At 38.5% G+C, this 19,612-nt stretch overlaps 1 protein-coding gene across 3 annotated transcripts in view; it reads left to right on the top strand.

Annotated features, from left to right (window-relative positions):
• Positions 1–18,908, top strand: part of tln1 (talin 1) — an 85,024-nt gene extending 66,116 nt beyond the window's left edge. For all 3 annotated transcript variants that reach the window (XM_081613237.1, XM_081613236.1, XM_081613238.1), the window contains 15 exons: positions 147–266; positions 356–502; positions 1,363–1,529; positions 3,637–3,820; positions 4,717–4,842; positions 5,675–5,791; positions 5,946–6,131; positions 6,708–6,815; positions 10,420–10,525; positions 11,182–11,306; positions 11,563–11,688; positions 11,870–11,932; positions 12,020–12,202; positions 16,784–16,909; positions 17,561–18,908. In XM_081613237.1, coding sequence (XP_081469363.1) covers positions 147–266; positions 356–502; positions 1,363–1,529; positions 3,637–3,820; positions 4,717–4,842; positions 5,675–5,791; positions 5,946–6,131; positions 6,708–6,815; positions 10,420–10,525; positions 11,182–11,306; positions 11,563–11,688; positions 11,870–11,932; positions 12,020–12,202; positions 16,784–16,909; positions 17,561–17,695 — 2,019 coding nt within the window. In that variant the 3' untranslated portion in view covers positions 17,696–18,908. The remainder of the gene's footprint in view (positions 1–146; positions 267–355; positions 503–1,362; positions 1,530–3,636; positions 3,821–4,716; positions 4,843–5,674; positions 5,792–5,945; positions 6,132–6,707; positions 6,816–10,419; positions 10,526–11,181; positions 11,307–11,562; positions 11,689–11,869; positions 11,933–12,019; positions 12,203–16,783; positions 16,910–17,560) is intronic.
• The last annotated feature ends 704 nt before the right edge of the window (positions 18,909–19,612 follow it).

The following is a 19,612-nucleotide window of genomic DNA, read 5'->3' as shown; positions in this document are numbered from 1 at the left end:
CAGAAATCTAATTAGGTTTTTCTGTTAATGTTTCAGTGCTTTCATGAAACTGTCACATAGAGCTTTCTTCAGACAGCTGTTCAGCTTTCTGAACACCTCATTGCGACTGAATTCACAAACTGTAATATTTTCTCATTTCTCTTCAGGTGACCAAGTCCAACACCAACCCAGATGACCTTGGAGGACTGGCCAACCAGTTGACCAATAATTTTGGAAATCTAGCAAATGAGGCCAAATATGCAGCACTCACTGCAGAGAATGATGAAGTGAATAAATACTTCTGCTTACTAGCATGTTGTTCATTTTTATATGTTTCATGTATTTTATTTCTTTCTTCTACCATTTTATTTTTCAGATTGGTTCTCACATTAAGAAGCAAGTGGGAGAGCTGGGCTTCACCTGCACAGGTCTGGTTACCAAAGCTGGAGCTCTGCAGTGCAGCCCCAATGACACATTTACTAAGAAAGAACTAATTGAAAGCGCCCGCAAAGTCTCAGAGAAGGTCAGAGATTTTTTAACATATTGATGTCTTTTTTTGTTTGTGATTTGTAGTTGTAATTTAAGCATTTTTATTTTCATGTTGCTTACATATTTCCATTTTAATGTAAAGCACTTTGGCTACTGTAGCAGTTTTTGAAATGTGCTTTAGAAATAAAATTGATGTGGGTGTGATGTGGTGGTGCAGGGGTTAAGCACAACCCATGTATGGAGGCCTTAGTCCTTGACGCGGCTGTCGCAGGTTCGATTCCCGGCCTGGCAACCCTTGCCGCATGTCTTTCCCCATCTCTCATTACCAACCTTCCTGTCAATTAACTATCAAATAAAGGCCACTAGAGCCAATAAAACCTTAAAAAAAAGTTGATTTGATTTTTTTTTTTTTTTGAATTACCAGTGCAAAATTACAGCTCTGACAGAACTGACCACAGCGCCGTTTCTCTCTTTTTTATTGCTGCCTTTTCTTCAGAGAGACGAGCTGCTATGGCGCTGTTAAATCAGTCATTTCAAAACTTTCTGCTCTGCCTGTGATTAAATTCATAAATGTTCCTCCATGCTGAGCAGCTCTCTGATAGCAAACGGCATGTCTGCTGTCCACAGCTAAACTATAATGTTGTTTTGGAGTTTGATGTGAGGTCATCAGACCAAACCAACTCAAATTGGTTTGGTTCTGTACTCAGCTTGGTGTGGCTAGTACTACATCAATACATGAGAACTGCTGGGCAGAGCAGCGCCGGATATGCTAATGGAAAATGACTGGTTGGGACTGACTGGGACCGAACTGGTTAGAGGCGGGCTAGTGGAAAAGTGCCTTATGTTTGCTCTGACATAAACTCTCAAATATGTCCCTTTGTTTTTTTGTGCTAGGTCTCTCATGTGTTGGCATCCCTTCAAGCTGGTAACCGTGGCACCCAAGCCTGTATTACAGCTGCAAGTGCTGTTTCTGGAATCATTGCAGATCTCGACACAACCATTATGTTTGCCACTGCTGGTACCCTTAATAGAGAGAATGCTGAAACGTTCGCTGACCACAGGTACCAGGTTCTCATTTAGGACCCTCTCTCTTGGTATATGTCATGAATCCTTTTGCTAGTAGCTCTGATGATGCTTATCATATATTATTTAAAAGTTTTAATTCTCTTAAGAATAAATTGAATATGATAAAAACTATACTAATAACTCACCTAGAACGGCCATGGTTTTTCCTTAAATTGGTTGCAGATATGGCCACAGCACCAGTGAAAGCTGGAAATGGAAGGTTTATCTTGCTGCTGGGCCTGAAAAACATTGCTGCTCCCTGCATGAATAAAAACGTTGTTAAACATCAGATTCCAACCTCTCCCAAACAAACTATAAATATATGTGTATGTCAGTACCTGCAGCTGTATTATACACTATGCACCTTTGTTTAAATACCAGATAAGCTGATGTTAAGTGCATGATTACTTTTCTGTTCTGGTTTTACTCTTTGTTGGTAAAAGTAGTCAGTAATAATTGTCTGTAACTGGAACCACTTTGTAGGAACATAATTCGATAGTTTGACAAAATCTTCATTCTATTTAGGGAATAGAATGAAGATTATATATATATTCATTCTAATTTTATATATATATATATATATAAAATTATATATATTTGAAAATTAAGATATATAATTTGTATTTTTTCTGCTATGCTAAAAACTCTGATGGTCAATACAAATATTTGAGGAAACAGAATAAAACTGTCTACATTTCTTCCTCCCATTCATGGAAATTTTCCTTTGGACTAGATAAATTGCTGTACAAGAACAGACCATTAACTGTTCTGCTTGATCCCAAACCTCAGCAGGTTCTGCTCAGCATAATGTTTATACAATTACAGCATAAACTTCAGTTTTTATATCCAAGTCAAAAGAACTCATTTATTTCTTGTGAGAATGGAAAAAAAATATGTATAAATCATGCAAATAAGATGTTCATCTTCAGAAAATAATTTTCTGATGACAATTATGGGAGTAAATTATTACAAATGGATTGTATTAGCACATTTATTAAGTTTTTTCATAATATATGCTCCACCCACTGGCATAGCTCTGTCAAGTCATATTGGGCGCACATGTAAATTTATTTGAGATTTTAAAACAAATTTTCTGGACAGTTTTTTGTTAACACAAAGTGTGCTTTTTATTTGTTATTCTATTTATTTGTTAAGGGGCAGTATTACAATAAACTTTTTTGAGGTTTGCATTATATCATGAAGTTATTCTCTCATCAAATATTTGACTGGTGTATAGGGATGTGCGATATCCCATAAAATTCATATCTTGATAATCACCCAAGCATTGTGATTAATCACTATTGATCACCACACTAAATTTTGTATGTATGAAACGTAAAAATGCATATTGTCCTAAAAATCTTCAAGAAAATCCTTTGTTGTCTCAAACTGAACATTTTAGTTTTCCAGGTTTTTATATTCATGACAGTTTAAAAGAAGTTATTTTGTTTCAAACATAATTAAGAAATGTTAGCTATAAACTGGTTGTGCTTCAATGAAGAGACAATTTGTCACTGTAGTAAGTAAGTTACATACTGCCTTGGTTTTATCCAAACATTCATTGTACCACTGAGCACACCAGTCTGTCTGACTCTCCTCGCTCATCTTTTCATCTGCGTTTGTGACTCTGACAGCAGTGCTGTCTTGTGCGCTCAGACAAAAACATAAGAAAGAGTCTATGCAGTCAGCAATGCAACTAGGTAACCATCCGAGGGAGAGAGGTTTCTGGGTCCAAATAAGTCACCCGCATTACGTAATATTAAGGCAATAAACTTTTTAGATTAATTGCATACGTTAACGTTGAAGGTCATAGTTCAATCCGAACCAGGTCCAGATTATTGATGTTTTTGCACTTGCCCTTTTAATTTTTTTTAAGTCATGTCTTATATTTTATATTCCTATGATTTTTTTAACAACTGAGGTAGTTACTTGTTTTCTGCTACAAAATGGCACTACGTGCCTGGATAACGCAGATTACTGCCCCTTGAATGAGTATAATAATCATAGCATTGCTTTGTGTTGTTCAACAAGAGAAATCTGTCTAAAATTGGAGGTAGTTATGTTGCCATGGTGATTTAACTCATAACTTCGGTTGTTTTTCAGAGAATGCATTCTGAAGACAGCAAAGGCCCTAGTAGAGGACACGAAGCTGCTGGTGTCTGGTGCGGGAGCCAGTCAGGAGAAACTGGCTCAGGCTGCCCAGTCTTCAGTTTCCACCATAACCAAACTGGCTGATGTGGTCAAACTGGGAGCAGCCAGCCTGGGTTCTGAAGACCCCGAGACTCAAGTAGGCTTTGCAGAGCATTTCAAATATTTTTTGGACAGCTTGTTTTCTAAAGTACTCTCTTTGGAAAAATCTGCTGTTAGGAACAGATGGATTTAAATTTCATTTAGTTTCTTTTCAGAAGAGGGGCATTTTGTATTAATGATCCTTTTTGAACAACACAAATATAAATCCACCAAACTACAGCCAAGGCAGGTTTCCATTGTTTGTTCCCCTGTCAGATAGGACTGTCTGAATAATCTAAATTTACAGCTAAAATTGATAAACAAGGACAGAAAAAATAGAATATATACAACTAGTCGTCAAATTCCATATATGAACTTTTTTATATACTTTAATGCTAAATAATTTTGTCATTTTGCTCATGATTGGAACCCGGTTGTTCATTTGTTATATATATATGTTTTAATTGTTTTATGTATTTGTATATTTGTTTATACTGGTGGTGACGACGTTGGTAGGAGTTTGTTGCGCAATCATCTGGATGCAAAGTTATTTTTACTGACTTTCATTAGTAACTGTCCTAAGAGATGATTAACATCAGCAACAACAAAAAATAAAATAAAGGGAGCCCTTATAGATATTGTGTAGTGATATTTAGAAAGTTGCATCACATCTAAAAGATGTGTTCAGTCAAATCACATTTTTTTAAAGACATTTGAAACCAAAACGTGTGTTGGGACAATACCATGTATAATTCTCAAGCACTTAATCCATGTTCTGTAAAGCTGGTCAATTCTTCATTAAAACAAAGACAATGGAACAAAAAGAATGGAAAAAATATGTATAAATCATGCAAATAAGATGTTCATATTCAGAAAATAACTTTCTGAGAAACTGGGTGTGTGGAGACAAAGGCTGATTATATGCCACTCTCTAATGTGCTTTGTTCTCTTCAGGTGGTCTTGATTAATGCAGTGAAGGATGTGGCCAAAGCTCTGGGTAACCTAATTAGTGCCACTAAGGCAGCTGCAGGTAAACCTCATGATGACCCCAGCATGCTCCAGCTTAAGAGTTCTGCTAAGGTAATATTCAAAGGTCACCACTACATTTGACTATCAATCTGTTTTCTGTAGTAGAACTGTGATCCAGACTATATCTTTCTTGTTAAATGCCACATCTATATTGAGCCAACATTATAATTATGTAGCTTTGCACTAGTGTAACTTTGCATTGAATATTGCATCGGACTGAAGAACAGCCACAGAATAATCATAAAGGTATACGGTAAGCCTAGAAATGGCAGTGTTACTGCACAGGCCATTCAGAAGAAATATGCAGAACACTTGGAATATACCACCAGACCACATATTGCATTCAAGCAGACAAATATCTATTGGTATTGCATGACTGTAATTCACTATAGTGTATCACTCTACAGTCTTTAAGGTAAATTTCATAAACATTTTATACAAAAAGACTTCTGATGTTATTTAAAGATCTTTTAAATTCGGTCTCAAACACCAGATCAGGATTTAATTTCCAGCCTGAGGCTGGTAAGATACAAAAGTATTATGTCTATAGAAATACTTTTATGTGTATCTGAACTGTTTTTATAAATGCTAATTTAACTATGAATGCAGATGCTTTTGCTGTGGTTAATTACTTGCCTGCAGAACAACACACTGTCAATGTCAGAAATGTGTTAGAACATTTACCAAAAGCAAAAGAACTGCTGGGAGCCTCATATTCACAAGTCAAGAATAATGTGTTCTGTTTTAACGTACTTCAGCAGCTGAATCCAGTCTCTGTTGAAGGTGATAAAATGCACTGCAGCAGCCCGCTGTATTGTTTTACATTGAAGAACGTTGAGATCAGCCTGATTTGTGTCAGTTAAACTGGACTTTCCTTCTGCAGGTGATGGTGACCAATGTGACATCTCTGCTGAAGACTGTCAAGGCAGTGGAGGATGAAGCCACCAAGGGAACCAGAGCCTTAGAGGCCACTATTGAACACATCAAGCAGGAGCTGACTGTAAACTCTCTACATATTTGGTTCTGCATGATTGGTGGCCATACATAACCTTGCTTTCAGCTGGGATGGATAAAAATTTCTGTTTGAGTAAAATACATGCACAAATAATTGTTGAGTTATGTAGTCACTATCTAATTATGTTGTTGACACACAGGTGTTCTGTAGTTCTGATCCCCCACCAAAAACGACCACGCCAGAGGAGTTTATTCGTATGACAAAAGGAATCACCGTGGCAACAGCGAAGGCAGTGGCTGCGGGGAACTCATGTCGCCAGGAGGACATCATTGCCACTGCTAACCTCAGCAGACGAGCTATTGCTGACATGCTGCACTCCTGCAAGGTACAACAGATATTTATTTGCATATGTTGGGCTCCCTGTTGCCTTCAAAACTGCCCTCATTCTTCATGACTTGGATTTAACATGGAATAAAAAAACGTCTCCCAAATATTGACCAAGTGGTTGGTCAATATTTGACCAACCACTTTCCTCCTTCAAGATTGGAATAAAATTTATATACCTTGGTTGTAAAAAGTTGTTGTTTCTTGGATTTTTTATTTATTTTTTCCATTCTTGGAACATTATTTGTAAACACAAAAAGATTACAAAACCCATCAGATCAGCAGTTTTTGAAATGCTCAGATCTGTCTATCTGGCATCACAGCTATGCTGCATTTAATGTCACATCTTCTTTCTTTGTCATCATGTTTGTTTTCACACTCTGACCTTTGCACCATGTCTTGACGTCTATACCGTGTGTTGGAGGGATCTGTTAGCTATTGAAGAGGTATAGCCAGGGTTGTTGCTAGCTGTTTGAGTGCCATAAGCACTCAAACAGCAACATTGTGAAGAGCAATTGTGCCCTACTGTGGCTTTCAATAATGGAAATGAAATGCATGTTCCTCTTTTGTTTTTCAGGAAGCTGCCTACCACCCAGAGGTCAGCAAGGACGTCCAGATGCGTGCTTTACGCTATGGTAACGAATGTGCTTCAGGATATTTAGGACTGCTAGAACATGTCCTGGTGGTAAGATGGCATTCTCTTTCTTTTAACTGTTAAGTTAAAGTTTTGAGATTGGTTTGAGCACAAGGGCTGGTGGGGCCATCCATCACCAGCAGAATAGAGCCACCAAAGTGTCCAGCTACTCTATTTTTTAGGTTATGTTTTCTTTTTACATACCATTTGCTGCCACTCAATGTGTACATCAGCTGAAATTTCTCAGTGAGTTATCTCCCACTATCAGCAATATGTAACTTGAGTGTAATATGTTTTTTACATTGTTAAAAGTATCACCATGTCGTGACAGTGTAGTACAAAACAGATAATCTATGAAAAAACTGAGCTCTTCTGACTTCTCCCAATGTTCCCAGTGCTAACTACAGAAATGGACAGGTCAGTCAGAAACAACCAATCACACCATCCCCTTTGCTGTCTGCTAAGTACAGCTACTTTCACTGCAATAGAGCTTGCAGGTATTCTCAAACTAGTTAGCATGGCCGCTGGTGATGACAGATAAACAGATGACAGATGACAGAACAGTGAGTTGTTGTAGTACAATAAGCAGCCCATAAACACAAGACCTTCCTCCTTGCTCTGATTGGTTGTTTTTGACCTAGAGCGGTGCATTTCTGTGAGGAGGTGGAGGGGCTTGATTTTTTTATTTATTTTTTTTTTTCACTGATTATTTGTTTCATATTACACAGTCACAATGTGGTGACAGTTTTAACAAATATGTAAAAAACATATTTTTATAAAAATTACATACTGCACATTAAAGTTTTTTAATAATAATTTAAATGACCTCATGTTCCTTTTTGGCAGTCACACAAGTTTCTCAAACGGAGAAATATATATATATAGTAAGTTCCAGAAACATTTTTGCTTCATTCAGATGCAGCTTTGCATATCTTCAAAACCTTCTCCTGGGAACTCTTCAGCTTTGTGTCATCTGACCCTCAATTGTACCCCAGAGCACAATTCTCACAGAATGTCTGATTTGACATTTTCTTTCTTTTTCTTTTTCTTTTTTTTTCCCCCAATGGTTTGTTTGTCTATGTTTCTTAAAACTGGTACCTCACTGATGTTGGGGCTAGCCGGTGAGTAGTGAGTACACAGCATGACTGAAGTGCACATGTGTGGGGCTGTGTTGTTTGAAAAGTAGTCTGACCATTTGGTGTCACCCCCACCCACAATAATGCATCAGTATTCTGAATTGCAGGTGTGTAGGCCTTTGTGTGTACTGCTGACTGTAGGTGTGTCTTTCTGTAGTGATTTGATGGTTAGAAAATAATAACATTCAATCTCTTAATAATGATTGTGCATGTCAGTGTCATTAGCTGGTTGGTTTTGCTAATGTTTTACCATAAAGAATGAAGAATAAAACTTATAAATCCCTAAATATCATACTATCCTTAATAAATCTTACAGATATTAAATTTTGTCTGAACCCAAGTATTTCATATTCAGAAAGAATCATTTCCTCATGATGATCCACCAGGTGTGTCCTGACTACACACGCATTGTATTAACATCAGATTGTTGTTGGGGAGTATTTGTTTGCCGTCGGCATTAGCTTGGCTCACTGCATACATTCCTAAGGTATAATGTCAATCTTCTTTTGACATCACATCTGAATAAAGTTGAGCTGAATATGGCCTGAGCTCTGTTAATTCCCTGCACCTGTTGCACACTGCTCCAACCTGGATATTTCCCTTCTAGGACAGTGTAAGGACACCAGCTGAGCCCCAGCTATATCAGAGCACCAACGTATCCCAGTGGTCTGCTGTTCTTGTCACTCAGTCATCTGATGGCTGTAGATATTTATGTTTAGGGTTTGCTGTCATGTTATAACAATGCATTCTAAATGTGAGCTGAGCAAGATGGCTGCAATACAAGTTAATAAGTTAGTCAATTTTAGATCCAGATTCTTTCTCTGTTTCCTTTTGGCATTCCCATGCTTTCTTGAAATAAAAAGTACTGATTTTATATTATTTAGAGTGCATAAATCTTTTTTACTCCATTCATGTGAAGTTTCTGTATTTTGCCCAACACCCGTTACTTGGTGACTGAAAGGCCTGTTCTGTCTGAACAGCTGCTGCCTCAAAGTATGAAATCAGTTAAATCTTTTGGTTCAAACTTTAGCTGGTTGTATTCCATTTAGTGTGATCACGGATTTGAATTCACTTTGGTGTTACTTGAGATGTTACACTAAGTCAAACAGTTTCATACATCATCTGCTCTCCACATGACATCGTCAATCCGTCCTAAACCATACCCAATCACCTGTAAAACAATAACATGCTCTCAGACATAATCTCACCTACATTTCAAAAACTAAAATATAGCAGAGAAGAAAAGAAGTGTCTTCCATCTACATAGCTTATTGTTTAAGTTCTGCTCTGCCAGATAAAACATAAAGCACAAGATCATTCAAGCGCTATGCACAGCGCCACCAGGTGGCAAGTTTAGCACATATTTCAAAAGGATCATTTGCATAACTTTTAAAGTTAAATTTTTCAGACTCCTGACTTTCAGATTAATGGTTTGAACTGCACTGTAAGATGGGAATGATAATGAACAAGCAGTTTTCACTACATAAAATACTATCTGTATATTTTGACATACATTTTTTAACATCAAAATTTTAATTTGTTCTTTTGAAGGTCTGTTTCTTGTTCCCCTGTGAAGCCCTCACATTACTCAGTGTGTTTCAGGCTTAGTGTTTTTGTAAAGGACTTCATTTAAAAACACATAGGTGGTTGTGTATTTATAACTTATGTTTCTCCAAGCAAAGGTTTTTTTCTATTTTTATTTCCAAGTGACTGTCAGGACCTGATAAGTGAGGCGCTCTGACCAAACCTAATAGTCAAAGCGCCGGTTAGTAGTGTGCATTTATTATGTCATTTATCGTGATAAATTTCTTATCATAAGATTTTCATTTATCATTGTGATAAATTCCAGATATTTAAAGACCCCTAAAACTGTTGGCATTGTCGATTGTTGGAATAAATGCTTCTTATTATCACTTTTATTTTTATCACAATAGTACCACAAAACTTTGCGATAAAACTTGAACTCTGTCTTGCCCACCCCTAGGGCCAGTGATGCTGGTTGTATAGCAGCCTGGCCTCTGTCGGTGTGTCCCAGGGCAGGTGTGGCTACAGTGTAGCTCACCACCATCAGTGTGTGAATGTGTGTATGAGTTGGTGAATGACTGACTGCAGTACTTTATCAGACTTTGGACTCTGATAAATTGCTGTCATTTATGCAACCAGGATTCTAGTTAATGTAAAGGAGTTTGAGGTTTTCCTCCTATTAACATGTCAGTTTATCTATCACAAGTATCCAGAGCTATGGCATCATCATCTGGGGTCTGCCTGTTTAATTGACTAAGATGCTGCTTCATAACAATCTTCAAGACAGAGTCGGGTTCTGAATGTTTCAGTCCATCGTAGCTGTTTTTTAACCTGGTGCTGCTATGGTGCTGTCCAAACATTTACTTGATCAAATATTGGATATTCATTTATTAACATATTCTTATATGTGAATAACCTTTTTCATCATTTTTGTGTGTAGAAAAGAATAAAAAGTCAGCCTTGGATGCAAGTTTTATGCAGTTTTTCACCCACAGATCATCCAGAAACCCACACATGATCTGAAGCAGCAGCTTGCCAACTTCTCCAAGCGTGTTGCTGGCAGCGTCACTGAGCTCATCCAGGCTGCTGAGGCAATGAAAGGTATGTGCAGCTCAGACCTGTAACGGCAGACTGCTAACACACAGATCTGTTCTCGTTTCGAAATGCATTTTAACATTGAATGACGCTGATGTTGCGAGAGTCACTCACTGTGAAATAATTTTCAGCTTTAGGTTGATGAGAATAAAATACTAATAGTAAATGAATGCAGGGAAATTTCCTTTGGACAGTTGAATAAAAATAAATGATACTTTAAATTATTTAAAACACTGTCACCAACACTATCTGCATAAAGCAGGGCAATGTTAAGCTCTTCTGTTTGTGTTGCTCAGCATACTGCTGCTGCCTTCTCTAAAACTGCTTTCTATACCTTGTTTGAGGTATAAAAAAAAAACAAAAAAAAACAAAGAAAAAATCTGAAATTCTGCTCCACCATGAAAACAACTGCTCACTTTTCTGTTAAACATACCCTGAAGCTCATCAGGGAAAAGCCCTGTTGGACTTTATCAATTCTCTTTATCTTGAGGAGTTTCTAGTAAGGGATAGCTTGTCTCATTTCCAGAGAGGATATTGTTCATGTCTGAAGGAATATTTAACATGAGCTCAGCTTTCTTATGAAGCATGAGTATCTTTGGAAAGAGTGAAGACTGACATTGTGTTTGGTCAGACTGAGACAGTGTTATTTTTGTGTGCTATAGGCACGGAGTGGGTGGACCCCGAGGATCCTACTGTCATCGCAGAGAACGAGCTGCTGGGAGCCGCAGCCGCTATTGAAGCAGCTGCCAAGAAACTGGAGCAGCTGAGGCCAAGGACCAAACCCAAGGTTACCAGGCCTTTTACAGGCCACAGGCATTCACACCTAATTTGTTAACCTCACCTCAGGCATGCATTACAGATCTTATGTGCTGTGAGCTCTGCTGCCTTTTCATACTTTCCATTTCAAATTTATTTAGAACTCTATTATCTTGAGCAAATGGGTATATTAATAGTTTGGAACTTCAGTAAAGACATGGCCTTAAGTTGTTCACTGGTCTGAGCCAATATGTTTCTCCTATGTTGGTTTTCCTTCTAATTAACAGGAGGCAGATGAGAGCTTGAACTTTGAAGAGCAAATTCTGGAAGCAGCCAAGTCGATTGCAGCTGCCACAAGTGCTCTGGTCAAAGCAGCTTCAGCAGCTCAGAGGGAGCTTGTTGCTCAGGGGAAGGTATGTCAGCACCAACACTTACAAATATAACTAGTCAACATCACTCTGCTTTCCCTAAAAAAACAGATCAACCAAATTCCTTCTCTTCTTGTCCACTTTAAAGCTGTAAAATCTGCTGATGTTTGAACTGCTTAGAGCACTAATAAATCCAGTATAACTCCAATCTGTCTGATATTTTCAGGTGGGAGCAATTCCAGCAAATGCGGTGGATGATGGGCAGTGGTCTCAGGGCCTGATTTCAGCTGTAAGTCAGCCATCTTGAACTTAAATTCAGATGGTGTAAGACATTCTCTGTAAACTGTTTTGCCTTTGGTTCCACTCGATCATTTAGGCCCGGATGGTTGCTGCAGCAACCAACAACCTGTGTGAAGCAGCCAACTCTGCGGTCCAGGGACATGCCAGTGAGGAGAAGCTCATTTCTTCAGCTAAGCAGGTGGCCGCCTCTACCGCTCAGCTCCTGGTGGCCTGCAAGGTCAAGGCTGACCAGGACTCACAGACCATGAAGAGGCTCCAGGTTAGCATCACCTGTTAATGTTTATGTATTAAAATACACATTCTGCTGCCATTCAATGTGTACATCAACTGGCTTTGCCAAACTACAACGTGTTTATGTGAGAATGGCTACCAGCCAAACTCGCATAAACACAACCCAGGATAGGGTTCTTGTAACTAAATAATTAAAGTTGGGTAAGAAGGAAAAAGGCAGATGGAGCCATGGATTATTTATGGACCCGCTTGACTTCCAAACTTCCCCTCCTATGACAGACCTGAATATTTACTGTGGCTCCACGTCAAGATAGATCTGATGGCCACATTGTTTTACAAGAACAACTACAATCACTACATGATTGTAGTCAATAACTGTAACTTGAGATGCCACTTTGCAATAACTGCTTACTGACTCCAGCGATACTCATAATGGCACAGATCACCTTGAAATATTGAATGACAATTTGGTCAAAATTCCAAATTGAGACTGAATGAGACCATCTTTTAAGGAAGAGTTGTTGCAGATCTTCTGAAGAGCTTTCAGAATGAGTCCATCTGTTAAACAGTCACTACAACAAACCCCGATCTCATTACCTTACCTATGGTCTGTTTAGTAAATACTTTACTATGTCACTAGTATTGATCCAGATTTAAAGAGTTTGTTTTTTAATCTGTAACTAAGTTTGACAGAGCTTCTCTAGACTCATCAGGTAAGCAGCTAGCAGAGCAACCAGTAGCTGAACAAATGGAACTCTGTGTAAAACAACTCCTTTAAAAGCCCTGACTCAGTGGTGGAAACACTGTAGCTCAGCAGGGTTGTTCTGACCTTTAGCTGTAACCAATGCAGTCACTTGTAAGTCACAGCAGAAAGCACAGGTATCTCTTCCCCCCTCATCCATCCAAAAATACTATCTTTAAGGCAGTGTGTACCGTGGCCATGAGCTCTAGGGCTTGCCCAGACCAGCTCATATTCTCTGATCCAATCAGCGGAGGCTTATCTCCTCCTCGTCTGAGCCTGCAGCTGCCACCATGGTAATTCCCATACATTTACGTCTACAGAAGCACTGGAAACTATCCACCTAGTCCTTCCATGGCACTTGGAACTGGAAACGTTAGTCCTGATCTATGATTACACTTGGTAAGAAACATCAAGAGCATTTGCTCTTGATGTTTCTTACCATGCTGCTTCTTAAGGTTGTAACTGCACAGTCTTTTGAAATTGAATGTGGGGCAGCCACTTGATCCTGAAGACATAAACTGAAGACACTCAGTTTTATGTCTTCCGTTTATGGAAGACATAAAACTGAGTGTCAATAATACTCATAATACAATTGAATTGTAATTTGAATGTGTCTTATTATTGTTGTCATAAGCAGGGGTGAAAGTAAGGGGGGTATGGCAGGGTACTGCGTACCCCTAAAAGATTTAGCGGGGGTATGCAGTACCTGCAAGAGAGAGGAGAGCGGCTGTCTGCTGTAAAACATGAATGGGTTCACTGTGCAGCCGTGAGTTCACCCACTAATCAGCCGTGACTGATTAGTTTTTCAAGAACGATCTAAAACACGACTTAATCAGTTAATGAATAGCTTTTTTCTCATTTCATATTGTTTCTGAACTGTTCGTGCTTTACTAGAGCAGGGCTGCAACACGTCGATCGCGGAAGGTTTTGAGTGGATCTCGGCATTAGGTGACAAACTGAACGCAGCCAGGAGGCTGAGACCAGCACGTCCTCCTCTGGCTCGCTTAAAATGTTCGTAACTTTATTAAAGAACAACAACAAAACATGTTCAAATTAATGACCCAATAACAATAATAATCTCAGTAATTATTGTTTCAACAAGGTGTTGTGCAATTCTGTGCGTTTCGGTTCTATTACCAAAATAACCAGCAGAGCAGGAGTTTAAAATTAACTAATCAACCACCGCTGTGTTCAGGGAGGCTTATTAATGATCGCAAAATAAATATCAAGCCTGCAAACCTAATATCGTAATGGACTGAATGTTATGTTTTTAACATAATCTCTGGTCGGCTTGTGGAGCGCAGGAGGTTGCCATGGCAACGGGTGTGCTTAAATGACAGAGACGGAGAGTAAAACGGTGCGAGTGGTTTTGAGTTGATCACCTGTTTGGGTTGTTTTACCTTTTTTTACCTTTATCTTGGTGCATCACAGCCGCTGTAGTTTCTGAACGTTCAATAAACGACAAACTTGGACTAATTACCTCGTTCTTTGTGAGTATACGACACAACAAACATCAAACACGGTAAACATTAGGTATTTAACAAACAAATGGCTTCTACTGCGATAATTATGTGAAATTAAATTAATTGTATAATATTAAAAAAATAGTTTGGTGCTGTTGGGATCAGAGTCTGAGAGGCTTGTCCTTTATTAAACAATTTTGATTTTTGCCTCTTATTTAGTGGAACTATTGATGTTGATGAGATTTTCTTCAAAATGACAACCTTTTTCAACCTTTATAGCTCCACTGTTGAAAATGAGAAGCTAACATTCACAAATGACATTGAAATAAAATCCAGTCCAACATCTGGTTTGAGGTGATTCCTCTGGAACCTGTTGGAGGAAAAATATCCCAACTTCAGAAGATGTGCTTTAAACCTAACAGCTCTGTGGTTCCTCCTGTCAGTATGAGAGTCGGGGTGAGGAGGTGAAGTGGAAGCTGCAGGATCTTCAGAACAAACAGGTCATGATGCTGGGCTACCGATTATCCCTCTGTCTGGACACAGGAACAATAGAACCATTTTAAAAGCTAAAATGATTGGTTATATGCCAGACATGGAAAACTAGGATGCATCCATGCCATGATGTTCAGAATTTAGTCATTACTCCAAAGCACACAAAGAAGTTATATATAATATTTTTAATTTATATATATATATATATATATATATATTGAAAAACTCCCCAAACTAGTGAAAATTGTCCCCCATGTGAAGGGGTGTGGCCAAGCAGCTCTAGGCGCCTCCTAACCTGAGATGGGCTAAATGGCAGATTGTAGAGACCTGAAATGTGTTGTGAAAACCCTCTATATCAAGAAAAGGTCTCTTGGTCTCTTGGAGGTGTGGCCTGAAATGTACAGGAAGGTGGGCGTTTTGGGTCAAAGGGCCACTTTTGCTTTCACACACCTCGAACTTTAGTCGGCGATTTTGTCCTGGAGATTTTGATTTATTAGTTTTATGTTTGGTCAGTATACAGTCAGTATGCTTTCTGCTGTGACTTACAGTGACTGCATTGGTTATCAAATTCTTTTGTTTTGAAGCATGTCTAGTGTGGCCAGGTCACACACATGGCCCCTTCTCCACACATTTGAAAACCTATAACTTTCACATGCAAAGGCCAAGTTGGATGTGTATCTAACATGAGTGATCAATGTTGGATGCATGAACATACTATATGGTCATATCCTGGCATCATCAAAGCCAAAACCCTGTATGAACAAGAAGTAAATTTTTTAACTGAGGTCAATTTCCAACCCCTTTCACATAGTCCACTTGACATTTTGTCTGAAGACTGATAAGCTGGTTTTACTTGCTTTCAAATACATAAACTTATTTCTGTAGACTGAGGCAGTGTAGCATTGTCATACGTTTGGCTCTAAATTCCACATATTTCAGCCGATTTGCACCCAATTTCATATAATGCATCTTAATCCACCAGGAATCAAGTCAAATATTTGTTGAGTGTGGCCATATAAAGAAATTATTTAAATTAATGTTAAAATATTGTTTTTAAACAAAATGTTCTTGTTTCCAGTGTGATGATGGTCACGGTGAGGAACAGGGTATGTTTTATGTCGGTAAGAGTAGCAGCAACATTCCAACCAGACAAACCAGTGAAGAAAGCATTGAGACCTCACCCAGCTGACTGACTGCTTTCAGCTCTCAGAACCACAAAAGGGAAGGCTGCGATGTTTGAAGTGCCCAATGAGGGAAATGTTTAGCTATCAGTGTTGCTCTGTTTGCTTTTTAAAGTTGGCCTCCAGCTCTAAGCAGACAACTGCACACAACTGGAGCTCTTCTTCCAAGAGTTATAGTCCAGTCTGCATGAAGCCACTCTCCCAAAGTTCAATGATTCATCTATGAGTAATTGTAATAACAATGCAGCTGCATTTGTTGTTGTCCACCATTCCCAGACAGTTCCACCAAAAAAGTGTTTCAGTCAGATTTTAAAAAATCTTGATTCAAATTAAAAAGTCCCCTACGCCTCCACCCCTGTGGTGGCGTAGGGTTAGGCCACCACAGCATTGCCAATCCTTGGCAATGCGGTCACAGGTTAGAGTCCCAGCTGGATGACGTTTACCTTTCCCCTCTCTCTGTGTTACGACCCCAGGTCTAGAGGATCGGGGTGGCAATATAAAAATGAGTTCAGAGAAAAAAAGTGGAGCATAAAATGCCTATTACAAAAAAAGGTTTCACCTACGAGAGTACACTTTAACACTAGACATCACTCAAAACAACCTAAAAGAAAATGGTCAGGGGCCGTAAAACTCTAATTGCCCACTTTCTGTCTGACCACACTCAAAGGCCGCTAGAACCGATAAAACCTTTAAAATAAAGAATTAAAGAGTCCTAAATTGTTTTTCTGCAGGCTGCTGGAAATGCTGTGAAGAGGGCATCAGACAACCTGGTGAAAGCAGCACAGAAAGCAGCGTTTGATGCTCAGGATGACCAGGCTGTGGTGGTCAAGAGTAAGATGGTTGGAGGCATTGCTCAGGTAAGTCATGTCAACACAGACCAAACACATTTACATGTAGCTACAAACTGGGACCAGATGAAGATCTAAAGCATTATATGCATGTTTGTAGAGATTGTTCGGAAATCTCATGAATAACTTGCATATCATTCTGCTCTTCTTGTCTGCCTTTCGTTCACATTATAAAAATAAACCTTTTTATTGCCACATTAATTTACTGAATATGACTTGATTTAAAGTATTTGCACATTTTTACAGTATCTGAAAATGGAGCTAAATGAGAATGTTTTAACCTTGTGTCACTGCATGAGTATTGATCCACAGTGATGTTCTTGGGTAACTGGGTTGATAACTCCCGGCTAACAGAAGTAAGCCTCCATTTCAAGTCATTTTACAGCCCAGGGAAACAGAAAGTCAGGTGTTACTGGCTCGAAGTTCTCAGAAACTCATCACCTTGAAGAAGTAAAATGATAACTTAAAAATTTTAAGTGACATTTACATTGTTGGGAAAGTTTGGGATCTCAGTAATTGTTTATTTATTACTATATTAGCTTTCAAAAACAAACATTTAAGCCTAAGCTCAAAGTTATCCTTAGAAGAGAATAAATGTTCACCAATTTCATTTTCTGATTGATCTGTGAGTTTGAAGCTGCTCTCTGGTGGATCTTTCAGATTATCGCCGCTCAGGAGGAGATGCTTCGGAAAGAAAGGGAACTGGAGGAGGCAAGGAATAAGCTGGCCATGATCCGAAAGCAGCAGTACAAGTTCCTCCCCTCAGAGCTGAGAGAGGATGGCCAGGACCAATGAGAGTGTGGGGGGGTGGTGCCAACAAACCGCAAATCAGCAACGCAAGTCATTGTGAAACGCTCAGGACCTAATGCTTCAGATCAGATCAGTTCTAACAGCAAGTCAAACTCCATGTCTACAGTAACATATCAGAATGCTTTAACAGTAGAGCAAATATGCTATATAGTATTTTATGACAGTAATGATAAATGTTTGCCTATACTGAGACATATGCCTTCACGTGATAATTAAGTTATGTATGCTTCTAATGATATATGTTTATATTCCTTAGAAAGTGAGACTTTTTTACGCTTCTGTGTTCTTGATGTGAGGCTTTAGAAAGCCGTACCAGTTCATTCCTCTGCCCTTCTCTCTTGGACTCTGTTACATCGCATTGCTATGAAAATTGATTATTATGGCAGGTTTATCCTTCAGTGACAATCTATGCAAAGTTTTTGTTTTGTTTTTAGATATATATATATATATAAAATGTATGCATTTTCTTGGGTCTGAACACACTTCCAAAGAGTCTTGATATGTAGGTGGTAGTTAGTAATAGACGTTTCTGCCATTTTGTATTTTCCTTTTACTGTACAAAAACTATAAGAAAAATAAAATGTTTGAATTTTATAGTTTAGAACAAGACTATTTTAAACAGATTAGTTAAAAATCAGTATTTTTAAAAGAATAAAATGTGTTCAACAGATGTGATCTTTGAGTTGGTATTTAGACCAGGATCTGATTGGAGGACTTGTTTGTGTAGTGAGTATGAAGCCATATATTTAATGTCCACAACTTTTACATTAGTCTGATGTGTACTAGACTGATGTTTATTGATCCATTCCACTGAAATGTGTGCCAAACATGTCTGCCAGAGGTGTGACACACATCTGGACTAATACTCTCATGTTCAGCTGTTTTAGAAACATACATCATTGTTAAGAAGAGTAACATTTGTGCTTAAAAGATGTCCTCTCTTTCAAGTTAAGTATTAATGTCTGATGCCATTTGTTCCTAAAGTGCAATAATTTCATCACTCAATAAAAGTAGAAGTAGCTTTATTTCCTTTGGAGTGTTTAAAACTAAGCATCCAGTGTGCCATGCATAGGTTTCAGTCATTCATCAAACTTTTTTATAGACCATGATTTGATTTGACTTATTGTTGGAATGCAGGTGATGAGTATTTCTACCCAATGGGCACTGTCATACACAATAAAGCCTATTTTCACTGAAATTATTCACATCTGTTTCTTTACTTTATTCCTCTCATTTAAGACACAAGTTATCTACTGACTTCTGCTAGGAAAACCTTTGTTTGGGAAAATTGTCAACGGAAATCCTGATATCTTTTTGTTGTAAAAAGAATAATATAGTGGGCCACACTCTGTCTCTAACAGACCCGTTTCTTTTATTCAGTATTCCATGGCACTTGGTATCTGTTTTTACCTCACTATTATATGACTCTTTGATGTTGGGATCATCTCTAATCACAGGCCACCGTAGTTCATGCTACTCTCCTATTGAACTCTATTGGCTTTGAAGAACTCAGTTCTAGTAACTTCAGTGGATGTGCATCATCACAATACTGTGGTCGGGTATGATGTTTGCCTCTTGTTTTTGATTCTAAATTGCTGTTTGCCATCCTATTGTATCTGCTTTTCACCCACTCAGTTGATAAAGTCATTCTTTTCTATTCTCATATTTCGGCAAGGTTGAGGTCGGGAGAAGGCCATGTAGCTTAATGTTTGGTTTTGGATGGAATAGATTGAAAAAGGCAATGTTTTTGTTTGGGTTTATTGTCTCATTCAAAAACCAAGGGTCCAGAATTCGACCGCCTACCTGCTGATCTGAAGGGAAGCTGTATAATTTGGAAAAAACAAAAGTTGTCATAAACGAAAGAAGAAAGTGAACAGCTGTTGTTGGAGCTGTGACTGCCAC

This window comes from Poecilia reticulata, chromosome 12 (genome assembly GCF_904066995.2).
Source record: "Poecilia reticulata chromosome 12, P_reticulata-male-v2, whole genome shotgun sequence".
NCBI classification, from domain to species: Eukaryota; Metazoa; Chordata; class Actinopteri; order Cyprinodontiformes; family Poeciliidae; genus Poecilia; species Poecilia reticulata.
The sequence above is the reverse complement of the archived record's forward strand: the minus strand, read 5'-3'. Positions and strand labels throughout refer to the sequence as shown.